General features: G+C 40.9%; 1 protein-coding gene across 7 annotated transcripts in view; it reads left to right on the top strand.

Moving 5' to 3' along the window:
• robo2 (roundabout, axon guidance receptor, homolog 2 (Drosophila)) overlaps positions 1-12758 on the top strand; it is a 395718-nt gene that overhangs the window by 172261 nt on the left and 210699 nt on the right. For all 7 annotated transcript variants that reach the window (XM_044118464.1, XM_044118461.1, XM_044118466.1 and 4 more), the window contains one exon: positions 9555-9881. In XM_044118464.1, coding sequence (XP_043974399.1) covers positions 9740-9881 — 142 coding nt within the window. In that variant the 5' untranslated portion in view covers positions 9555-9739. The remainder of the gene's footprint in view (positions 1-9554; positions 9882-12758) is intronic.

The following is a 12758-nucleotide window of genomic DNA, read 5'->3' as shown; positions in this document are numbered from 1 at the left end:
GTCTAGTAGACGTGCTTCAGACGGGAACCAAAGTTTCAACATTTGTTACATTTTGAAGTGGTATGATTCACTTTCACACTGCACTGTCAAGCAGACTAAAAAAGACTTTCAGACTTTCTATGCAAACAAATTAGAGTCTAATTAATGTGAACTAAACAGGGCTGGTGTGAACGCACTCTTTCACAGTTGAGCCAGAAACAGACCCAAGCAAAATGCAACTATTTAGCATAGAGGTAAAATATTGTGTGTAGGAAAGTGCATAACATCACCCTGAGCACATCAATAAGATATAAGGCTGCCATGGCGATGCTTTCTTTTAGTAGAGGCAGATAATCTGATCAAATGCAATCTGAGCATAGGTTATTATAGAAAAATGTCTCTATTTTGACTACATTTTTGTCCTAATTTCTATAAATCTGGCGCCATTTTCTTCCCACTTCACAAATGCGAATTAATTTTTGTCAAGCTGTCATATAAAATCCCAATAATATACAGTGGAGTTTGTGATTTCATTCAGAAAATTGAGAAACAGTTGAATAAATTGTGATACTTTTGTAAGGCTCTAAAAAGAACAGCTCAAGTGCTAAAGTATTCTGACCCACTTTACACTTTTATATTCACCATAATTAAAATCACATAAGAGTTTCAGCGCCAAATGATCTTTTATCATGTGGTCCCCAATGTCAATAACATGGGCTCTATAAGCAGGGCAATTTTTCTTTTAACTAATGACTCCCTATGAGAGCGGCACTGCACTGAAAGTCTGTGTGGAGCCAAGAGTCAACTCTTGTACCAGCTTTGAAAACAAAAAGCAATCACACCCTTGATGATCTTACTTTCCTGGTTCATTTCCAGGGTGGCAGTGACTTTCTTACTTTCTTTTCTTTTTTTTTTTCCCTGGAAAGCCGCTCGTAAACATTTGTTACTTAGCGTCCTCGTAACAGACCCAGTTTTAGGATTATTAAACCGAAGTGGATGTGTATCTGTGAACGCCTCTGAACTCTATAGACTGTTTTTGTGTCAGCATGATTTTATGGGCCCAAGTAAAGTGAATAAGCCCTTTAAGCACTTACTGCTGTCACCCTTGACCCTGTAGTATGAAGGAAAGCCACACATAGTGTCCCACAGTATAGAAATTTAATAAATCTCGTCTCAACGCCCTGTGGTGCTCCGTTAGAAGAATAAAAAAAAAAACCACTGAGGGGTATAAGAGCCATTTGATTACCCCCGCTCCGCTCTGTGAGTCCATCACCTGGATGGATTGTGGTTACAGCTCCTATTCCTCACGTTGGTATTGTTTGGCTCGGGGATCGTTGGAGCGACAGGCGGGTGTTGACTTCAGGCACACAGTAATGTGCTCACTGCAGGTCAGCATGCGCGCAGCACCTCCAATTATCACCTCTCAACGCAGAGTATCAAGGACACCTGGAGGCTTCCCCTGCCCCCTTCAGCCCCAGCAATAACACACTTATTTATTTCTCTTCATTCAATTTGCAGTGGCAGCTCAGCAATGCAGGTAAAGAGATTAAAATGCTTGAGGGGGGAATTGGATGATACCTTACATTTCATTGCGCCTCCCTGGGTTATATGTTGGAACGTGGCTACACTAGAAAATAATCCGTTATTTTTTTTCGTTGGTGTTTTCGGAGCAGCTTTGTTCACATCACACATGGTCACAAATCTGAAAAGATCACAAAATTTGATGGCTGCTTATCTGGTTTGGCTACACAAATGTTGATTGATATGCCTTCATATATCATTCATCCAATTTCAGGTAAATCTAAAGTGCACAGGAACATATCTTCAAAGAGCAAATGGGTACATCTTTGTAGTTTAGTGTAGTTACATTTCTTTTAAAAGTTAATTACAGCGTCTGTTTCAAATTTGTTGCACTAATGTTTAGCTCCTGCTGTTAAATGTTCTGGTGCATGTCTTGCACCAGAATTCAAAAGTCAGATTAAATTGCAGATGCTTTGAAAACTGAGGGGGGGGGGGGGAATTGGAGGATATCAGCTACATGTCTGATTTAGTGCCACATAATTGCACAACTGTTGGGCAGGTGAATAGTTTGTCATTGGGTCATCACACTGCCAGGAAGCAGTTGGATATAGGTTGCATGTGGGTAGAAAAAAACTGGATTTGGACCACATTTGCCTGCTCTGGGTTTGTAGTCTATATTAGAATTTGTCATACCTCTAAAATGCCATAAATCTGCCTCCAGTCAGCTTACCCACAGCATGGTGTTTGGCTGTAATAAGTCACATGCTCTCTCATTCATTTGGCTCTGACACAGAAAAAAAACAAACTTGCATAATTACTAAGGCTTATTTTTCATAGTTTAGAGTATACCATTATTGACTTAGCCAGACATATCTGCAGATATATCTGGCTAAGTCAGACATAAGTCAGGCATTAAACAACCACAGGTGTTGTTTAATGCTCGTAAACACCTGTGGTTGCCATGGAGATCTGGCTGTTCATTTCTTATATAAGAACTAGTTTCTCCTCATTTCTTGACTTTGGGTTTTACAGACTCCAGTTCTCCTTGTGAAATTTATCCAGGGACTTCTCACTTTTTCCTGTATGCATGAATGTTGTAGTAAAAGTCACTTCAAAACACATTTTTCTGTGTATTTTAAGAATGGTCTACAAATGTCTTTTTATGTCAAAGCATTCTTTTGAAAATGATTGATCTCCTTTAGAAAACAACAGGAACCCCGACTATAATTTATTCAGGTTTCAATATTTATACTTTCAATATTTATAGATTTTATGGCTCTAAAATTTCATATCAAGCTTCCAGGCGAAGATAAGACCACGCTGATCAAAAGGATCTGCAGGAAAAAAAGAGAGAGGCAGGCATGAAGGAGGTGAAGTGGCGCAGTGAGCTACATGCTCGAGTGGCCCCGGCATCGGAAATCATTTAATCTGCATCAAACAGTTTAGAGTCCCTACCAGCATCCTGACAGGCCAACAGAGCTGTTGCTAATCTCCATACACTAATCAGACCATACAGAGTGGGGAGCAGCATACTTTTCACATTCGCCATGAGTAGATCTAAATTGTTTCCATGTCCTTCCTTTGCATTTCAGCTTCTTGTCAACAATCTCATCTTTTTTTCCCTCCAAGACGTCTGCTGTAAGAGATAGCCTCTCCTTTCCTGCCCATTGCAAGCGGCATCAGGATGAGGACCGACAACAGGAGCAGCCTGTTTTAAAACAACAATGGTGCTTCTTGAAATGGAAGCTATGCGGATTGGGTCCTTTGCAGCAAAATCAGATATTCTGTTTCCCACAGTTATCTATTTATATTTCCCATCTGTATGGGGGGAGAGAGAGAGAGGGCAAATACACAGATGCAAAGTCAATATGACCCCCAACCTTGTCACTGCCTGAAATACACTCAGCGTGGAATTCTATCTGATATTTGTTGGGAGTCGAGCATGGATGCATTGAGAGGTTGCGGGGAGCTTGTAGAATTACCTCCTGTGTTTGCTTTCAGAGTATAAATCTAAGCGGGAGAAGGGAGGGACACTCTTCAGAGCACTGAGGTGGAACAGAGCCCATCATGGCAGCTTGAAAGCTAACTAGCTCAAAGAGACCACTTGCTATATTTCAGCAGCAGATGAAATGGAAGACTCTGCTCTGCACCTGTGAACACATTTCATTCGCTTTCCGTGTCGTCACTGAGGCTCGCCGGGTCCTCTGGGGCCGGACTGCTCCGGTGACGCCTCCCTGAGAGGAGCTGTGTGTCTGTCTGGTGTTGGGGTGCGGGGGGTGAGTGGGTTGCACTGGAGCTGCCACTGACAGCCTGGTGTAAGGAAGATGAATCCCTGGCGCAGAGCATGCCGCTTGGAGGTGTCGCAGCGCTCTGGTGCCGAGGCGCGGACGACCGGTAACATCATTCTTTCACCACCCTCAGTTTCTCCCCTCCCACCCCACCCCCGCTGCTCTCTCGCATTTCCTCTCTGATGACATGACGAATATGACTCCATCGCCCGAAAACACTGAGGGCAGGCTGTAATAGGACAGAGAGCAAGTGAAACGGATAGATACCAGGGGGCAAAGGTGGAGTCTCAGCAGTGAGAGGAAACCAAATGGGAAAGTGGTGAACGGAACCAGGAGAAATGTTTAGTTTGAAATAAAGCACATGGATCTGACATGAAGGCGATGTGTCAAGGAAAGATATGACCCAGAAAGTACGATGCCTGTGATTAGCCACCATGCTGTGGGAATGCTTTTCTTTAGCAAGCGCCAGAAAATAATTCAGGATCTTTCTGGATAAAAATTAGGGATGTATAATATATCGGCACTAACATCAGGGTCGGATGATATTAGTCACGTTTTTTTAACGTATTGGAATCAGCCCGAAAAATAAAAGCGTTCCGGTATTAAGAACTGATAACTATTTACATTTTGTTTCTGTTTGTTTCTGGAGGAGGTTGGTCATGTGGTTCTTGTTTGGTCATATGGCAGTGATGGTGAAGCAGCAGAGGATTGTGGGGATTTTAGCTGCATCAGAAAAGCAGTGGTGAAGTTAATGGTGTGGTTCTTTTTCAAGGTATTGAAAAGCTAAAGATATATATTCAATATATATCAAGTATCTGTTAAGTATCTATTTTTGGCCATAGCAGCATATTAATGTCAATATCAACACAAATTTTCATATTGGTGGACTTGTAATAAATATTGAATGTCAGACAATATTTGAAAAGTGATGTTGTCAGACCCTAACACTCGGGATGTCAGAAATACCCCAAAGAATGAAGGCAAAAACAGTTCTAGATGTGCAAATATGGTAGTGACGTATTATTTAAAGATCTAGAAATTGTAATCTGAGTTCCAGAGAAGCAATGCACACCACTTTATGCATACGCATCATTTTCTTACCACTTGACATTTACATGGCACGTTGTGTTGGTCTGTCACGTAAAATGCCATTTAAAGAAAAGCTTTGAGGATGTGAATACTTACCGTCCAGTTTTCACATCTGAGGGATGTGAATACTTTGGTCAGACAGCTTGGGGGCATCAGGTTATTCTACACTTTCATTCCAAGTTTCCTTCTCGCTGAGCCACGCCGCTGCAGCCACTTGTCCCGGTTCTCCATTCTAGCGTTTGATGTTTTTTACGGCGCCTCAGAGGCCAGAACTTCTCGTCTTGGTCCAAGGTTGCCGTTGGTTACCTGTGATCAGCGAATGTCTGCTGGCAGAATAAGTAATATCTCTTCGGGGAGCCCTTCTCTTTATGCTCTGCTTGAGACTGGTGTGGGTATTGATTTGGTTTGTAGGCTAGAATTTCTCCTGGGAGCTAATAAAAATAATTACAAAAAGATCATCAAAGGCCTGACCTTCTGTTGCACACATGAATAAATATGTGACCAAGATAACAGAAAACACAGCCCAACTCTGTGTGTGGTCAGTGTGACCGGAGATATAATTGGAGATGTTTTATCTTGGAATTAATGGAGAAATAAAGAGGTGTTTGTTTTCTTTTTAAATCAGAAACTTAAGTGGAGTCTTGATCTACTTTCATGCTACTCTCTCTGAGTCATGAAAAGAATGCAAACATGTTCAGCTTGTGCACATTTAATGGAAAGTCGCATCCATTTCTAGTGATGTGGACGTAAGAAGACGTAAAAAAATAAATAAATAATAATAGGCTGAAAACGCCCCCCATCATTTTCTGGTTCACCAACTGCTTACTGATTTCACTCCCTGTCTGCATTCTTTGTTTGTTCTGCGTTTCCTGCGTTCCTCCAGGAGTGGATGACTGCACAGCCGCGGTGAAAAGTAATGGTGGTGTTATTGCAGATGGGGCAGGGGGAAACACAGCCATTTTTGATTGGAGCGTGTGCCCTGAGCCCCAGTGAAGTGCACTCGCCTCAGCTCAGAGAGCACTTGATTGCACAGCACCAATGATCACATTAAAAGGGCAACAGAAAGACCATTTACTGCAAAGAGAGTGGGGATGGAGGGGGAGCCGGTAGGAAACAGAAAATTTACTTCGACTTTTGTGAGGAGCTAAAATCTGATGTCTGGATGAAGAAAGTTTTGTATCTAGCTCTCCTGGACAGCAAACAGCCTATAGATGCAGATTAACATGTTGATGCTGAGATTTTTGCAATGAAACAACTGCTAAGAAAAGAAATTAGGGTGATTGACAGCACTAAGACACTCCTCCTGGCTCTGATTGGTTGTTTTGAGTTAGCACTGGGAGAAGAGAGAAGAGCTAATTTTTTTCACAGATTATCTGTCCCCTACCATGCTGTCACAATATAGTGACAAACAAATATGTAAAAATCTGTGTTTTTATAGCGTTAAACCTTTGCAGAACTGTTGTATTAATACTTTCTAGTTGACTTCTGATGCCGATTTTGACCCAGAAAAAGGTGCCTAAAATGCAGAGGCATAAATCAGATTTTTGTGAAGAAAAATTCTTCTCTACAATTGTGCACTGCTTCCCACATTCAGTATGTATTTTCTAGCACAGGGAGGTTTTTGACCTTTGCTGTCTCTACACCTGACTGTCCCCACTCAGCAAGGACACTGACCCTCCATGTAAGGCCCTCTGTTCACCCAGCTCGGCTTTTCCCTGGCAGTGGAAGGACAATGGTAGAGGCATCTGCTGCGTTGATGTCCACAGGAAAGACTGGAGCAGATGGAGACTCTAGGTTTACGTGATTAGAAGGCAGTAGATTGAAATACAAATTGGATTTAAAGAAATTAGACTGATATAAATCGAATGTAGTCGCCGTGGTTTGCTCCTGTGCATGTGCATTGGCCTTAGTGGAAAGCCCCTGCGTGGTTTTGTGGATTGCAGCAGTGGGGGGAAACACATGCTTCAATGAGATAAAAATAAATGTGCATTCGACACTTCATCAAGGGAAAAGGGGGGTGTCCATCACTTTCTTTTATCTCGCTCTCCATTAATCAGCGCCGCGCTCCTAACTGCTGCCTTGTAGGTCGAGTCTCTCATTGCCACAACTCAAACTCACTCTGCACAAAATTTTACTGTTTCTAATTTTTGATCAAGTAAATGATTCCTAGAAGACTACTGTAATTTTTTTGTCCGCTTCACTACCAACACAACATCCAGGTTTTCACCTAATGCCAGTAAGATTAGATCATGAGCCGTGGGAACATGCTGTCACCAGCCACTCATGCACAAACCCCCGTCTGTAGCCCCATTTGGCAAAAGACACGAGGCCTGATCACTAATCAATGGCAGGGAAATGGAGGGAATTAGCCGAAATTAGGAGGAAGAGAGAACAGTCTGCCTCCTGTTCAGGGGTCAATATGCTACTGTCTGATGGCTGATTCCTGTCGAGTGGTGGGCTTCTGGACTTTTGTGCCTAGATATGTCATTTGAATGGTTGTGTGTTTTGCTCAGGAGCTTTGACAGACATTTTGTACAGATGTTTGTGCTCCTAAAATTTTAGTACATAGATTTACAGATGATTGTCATAGTATGAAAATGTGTGCAAACATAACAGAACAAAGACCCGAACCTCCACAACTGCTTCAATCCTTTGTTGAGTTGAGTTTCACCCCAGGAGAAAGATCTTTGTGGTACATTAGGCTTAAGTATAACATGTATTGTCCTATTAGCTCACTGCACTAACTCAGGGTAGGTCATAGTCATCAACTCGGCTCAATCAAACATTCAACAACTCAATTGTTGACAAAAAAGCTCAGCTCTCAACTTGATCCAAGTGCTGATTGGTTAGCATGCGGCTGCCAGCAAAATTATAGTAAGTGATGGGACAATTTTATGTTGTCAAACAGAAAGACCTTTCCATTAAATGTTGGAAAAGTTAGCTTGATTTGCTCTGCTTTGAAGTAGTTTTTCGATTGTTTGGTGCTGGATTAAACTGTTTGATTCTTGCATGGCCTCCGTGGCCTGTGTGATGTAAATGTGTGTGGCCCACAGCTCCTTATCTCTGGGGGTAAGACCTGGTCACAGATGCATACAGCGCCCAGACTTGGGGAGCATTATCTTAGCCACCAGACTCCGAGAGCTCAGTCACTGCATCCCTAATGAAAAGGAGCGGCCATGGCTTTGAGCCACAGGGGATTAGCATTTGACATCAGTATGAACTCTAACATCCATCCAAATAAAGAGGAAAAAAAAGAACTTTGACATTCATATTCACATCAGTTTTGCAGGCTTTTCAACTGTAAGAAAAGTATTATGTTGTCCACATAGGGGTCTAATTACTTGTAAGATTTCCCATTTTAGTTTGACTAGAGCAGATCTCTCCTGTGAAATACTAAATCTTCCATGCTTCAAGTTGTAGCTACAAACTAGTTTGCATATCTACATTACCAAAAAAACAGGATGCATTTGCTCAAAAATTGTTCTAGGTCTTTTGGTCAAATGTTGATGTTTTGTTTGTTTTAAAATAGGGCTGTTGTAAAGAGTTATTTTAGTAATTGAGTAATCCATTGAATTATTGTGACCATTAATAAAGTAATAAAATAAACGTTGTCCTGTTATGTAGTTCTAGTAAATGAATTAAAGAAAAGGTGCTAGTTAAACACATTTATGTTCTGTTTTTAACAAGAAAACATTTTATAGCGTGAAATGCAATATGATTCAAATGTCACTTTTAGTCTCAAACTTGAAGCATGAACATGTTTTTATAATATAGATATTTCTAGTCCATTTTTTCCCCAAATCATCACTCTTCTTAGTCAGCAACTACCTTAAATGTAAGCAAACATGTATTTTGGTGCACGTGTGTAACATCCCAGATTTGGTGCTAACAATCAGATAAAAATCAACCTTTTGGAAAGTGAACAAAATCATCACCTGTTAGCAGCCACAAGCAAGCATGATGCAGGTAGTAGATGTTTCCAGATGAGCTGTTGCAATATTGAGGATGTGAACTATCTTTCTACTTTTGTTTCTTTTCCATTTAGCTTAAAGTGATTCCAAACTTTTGACACCTTTGTCACTGTATTGGTGGTCCCTCATCATCTCCCTCCATACTTGCTAATAGCACTTAGCATTTGTTAACAGGTCATTGATGGATGTGAGAGTGTGGTGCACAACAAATAATAATCTGGCTTGAACACAGTGCACTAAATAGCAAAGCATAATTTAACAAAGCCTTCAATCATTTGTTGAATTGTTACAGATCTAATTTAAACAAGTCTGTTTATCAAGAAAACTAACTATGAAGCCTCTAAGCTAATGTTAATATCAATAGCAGCAAACTGTACAAGTTTGTGATAGATGTTTTGGAGGATACATGTCGCATGTCAACTGTGCATATGGACGTAACAATGAATGTGCTTTAAGACTCTACTTCACTTCTCATTTTGTGAGTGCAACTCACTGAATTAGCAAATAGAAATATCTGCACTAATCTTGAGAGTTAATTATTTTTTTGTTTCCTGAGTTCTGTTTTATTACTAACAATTTCTTTTTACATTATTGACAGTTTATTTTTGAAAATGGATTTAATAAGCCATATGTATAGAATTTTTTTTTTGACATAGAAATAGTCTCTTCTGTTATTAATTGCACTGCTCTCTGTGTTTACCTTCAGGATCCCGTCTGCGCCAGGAGGACTCCCCGCCCCGGATTGTGGAGCACCCCTCTGACCTGATCGTATCCAAAGGGGAGCCCGCCACTCTCAACTGTAAAGCGGAGGGGCGGCCCACCCCGACAGTGGAGTGGTACAAAGACGGAGAGCGGGTGGAAACGGACAAAGATGACCCACGTTCACACCGCATGCTGCTTCCGACAGGCTCGCTTTTCTTCCTGCGCATCGTTCACGGACGACGGAGCAAACCCGACGAGGGAGCCTACGTCTGTGTGGCCCGGAACTACCTGGGAGAAGCCGTCAGCCGTAACGCGTCCCTGGAAGTAGCATGTGAGTCGTGACGTTGTCACATCTTTTGTTTTTCAAAGATTCTATTTGTGTCATGTCTTTGGCCACAGTAGGTCCAGATCCTGCTACAGTCAAAAAACTTGGATTTCCACACAGCATTATGAAATTCTATCATTTGTTTGTAAACATCATTTGTATTAGGAAATTGCACTCCACTTACCATTGGGAATAAGAGGAAACAAATCAACATTTAATTTGAGGTGAATGTAATTACATTATTCTTGGAGTTGATTTCATTGTACTCTTTTTGCCAACTCCGTAATGATTTCCTGAGGTCTAAAAGGTTCTTGTTAGCTGGGGTAATGACTTGTGGCGAATGAGTTTTTCAGCCGTGAATCTGATGAATTTGATACATTCTTGGCTCAGAGGGGCTGTTTTGAAGTTGTCCACAGATCTTTGAGTTTGGACATAAAGCTGCTGTCACTCTATGAAAGAGACAAGATGGCAGGGCAGACATTGGGTCTCTCACTGGTGATCAGGGCTAGCATGACAGGGATGGCTCCTGACGGACAGTTAGCTCAAGCTGTCTGGACTGTGTTGATGGCAGACAGAACCTGAACTGTGACTCAGATTACCTTTGAAGATGAGCCTACACTCACCCCCCCTAACAGACTTAGGCCTGGTTTTCAAACAGCAGGTCCCAGAGACCTCAAACAGTCCAGGAGGTGGCGTGGGAAGTCTCCATCTGCTTTTGTTGTTTTGACTTGTCATTTAATAATATGGCTTATTATAGCTAACAAGGAAACAGACAACAGGACAGACTATATTCAGCTCTTATTGAAGAGATTTAAAAGATGCTTTAGTTTGAATGGTACTGTTTGGAGTAATTCTCTGCTTACACTTTCTGTAGACTCCATGTCTACAACAAGCAAACTCTTTCAGATATATATATAATTATTATTATTATTATTATTATTATTATTATTATTATTATTATTATTATTATTATTATTTTAAGAGAGGAGGGAAGAAGTAACCTGCTTTTTGTAGGACTAGGACTTGTAAGGAAATGTAGTTATGGTACTTGAATATATTTGAGCTACCAGCAGTTAAGTAAATATGTAGCAAGTTGAATGTTTCTGGGTTTGAAATTGAAGAAATTGAGATAAAAAGTTCACTCATGGGGTTGAACTGAGGTTCAAAACAACAGATCTGACGTAATGCAATACTTCTGCTTGGTGTTTTTCTCTAGTCCAGTAGACTATCATCAACTAAATTACATTTGTGGCTAAAAAGATACATAGAGGAAGCCTGAAGAAACTTTATGATGATTAAGATTGATTGCAGAAAATAGTTTTCCTCTGCATATCTGGAACTTGACCCAACAACTACATCATTACAGAGTCAAAATGGTTGCTTTTTCCAATAGTTATTAACTGTGAAAATCTTCATTTAGTCTGAAAGTGCCCTTTGCCTATTAATTACAATCTGATGGAATAATAAAGTTTTATTAAAGTAGAACAATTTTCATATAAATTATTGGAGTGAGAGCAGATGAAATCCCCTAAAGGCACGTTTCAGAAATTTAAGAAGATGAGATGAGAAAAAGAAAATGGAAATATGAAGGTAGTGTATTCTATTAAGGCATTAATGACTTAATGCAATTTTAATAGCAGGTAGTTTAAGAGATCTGGATTAAAAACTGCTGCGACAGACTGGCGACCTGTCCAGAGTGACCCCGCCTCTCGCCCGGAACGTAGCTGGAGATCGGCACCAGCAACCCTCCCAACCCCATTAGGGAAGAAGGGTGTTCAGAAAATGGATGGATGGATGGAATAAAAAATGTTCTGAAGTTGATTTGTAGGATTGGTGCATGGGCCAGACTAGTGTCCTGCCAAGGGCAACAACATAGTTGGTTCTTATGAAATACGACTCTGCTGCTGTTTCGGTATTATGCCATATGATTGTTCACACTCTTGAATATCCTGTAGTTTCAGTCTTTGATTTTTCTAATGCCTGTCTCCCCAATGACGTTCCTGTAGGCTCAGAAGGGAATACTTAGTCATCTCTGTGGCTGGTTGACTTATAGGGTGAAAATGAACATTTCCATTTCCTGCCTGGGTATGTGGGCGTAATAAAGCTGAGCAAGCAGCTCCATCCTGGGTTGGTAGTTCTTATAGGCTTTAGTCCAGATCAGTGGTCATACAGGGGTTGAACCAACCATCTCCACCCTGAGCTAGAGACCCATATAGGGCTAAAATAAAAAGCCCATGTCTGCCTTAAGGCTCTCTAATGCTCCTTCGACTCTCGTTGATGTAGTTGTGTCATAAAAATTGTGTCATGTTGTTCATAGGGAAGCATTGTCCTCCCTTCCTCATCACAAGGCCTGGTTGAACTATTTTGTACAGAGCTTTGTGCAAAAATGTTGTGTGATTGTTCAGAAGGTTGTTGGCATGTTTTATAAAGAAATGGGCTCATATAACAGTGTTGATATGTCACTTCATTTAGTCCACTTCCACCATCTGGTTACTGTTTCTGCAGGCACTGTGGAATACTTTTAAGAAACATTGTCCAACATGGTGAGACATTATGTACATTTGTATGATTCATTGTTAAATAACTACAAATACTGTCACATGGCTAAGAGATCCTGATTGGAAAGTGCAGATATGTTGTTCATGGAGGAGGCGGTCTGCAGAGAGGTGTGGCACTCTCTCTGTAACCATTTGGTGAAAGCTAAATGGAGGGTGCGTGTATGAAAGATATGTACGAATGTGAACGCCTGCAACCAAGCAACAACTTTTTGGCTTAGGATGAAAATGGGAGAGCCTTAAGAGAATATAATTTATGAAGTAGAAGCAGGTTAAGAGAACTGTTACATCCCTCTACACTGGGCTTTTTGGCGGTGATGAGTCTTGT

This window comes from Gambusia affinis, linkage group LG06, assembly GCF_019740435.1.
Source record: "Gambusia affinis linkage group LG06, SWU_Gaff_1.0, whole genome shotgun sequence".
Classification (NCBI taxonomy): domain Eukaryota; kingdom Metazoa; phylum Chordata; class Actinopteri; order Cyprinodontiformes; family Poeciliidae; genus Gambusia; species Gambusia affinis.
The sequence above is the reverse complement of the archived record's forward strand: the minus strand, read 5'-3'. Positions and strand labels throughout refer to the sequence as shown.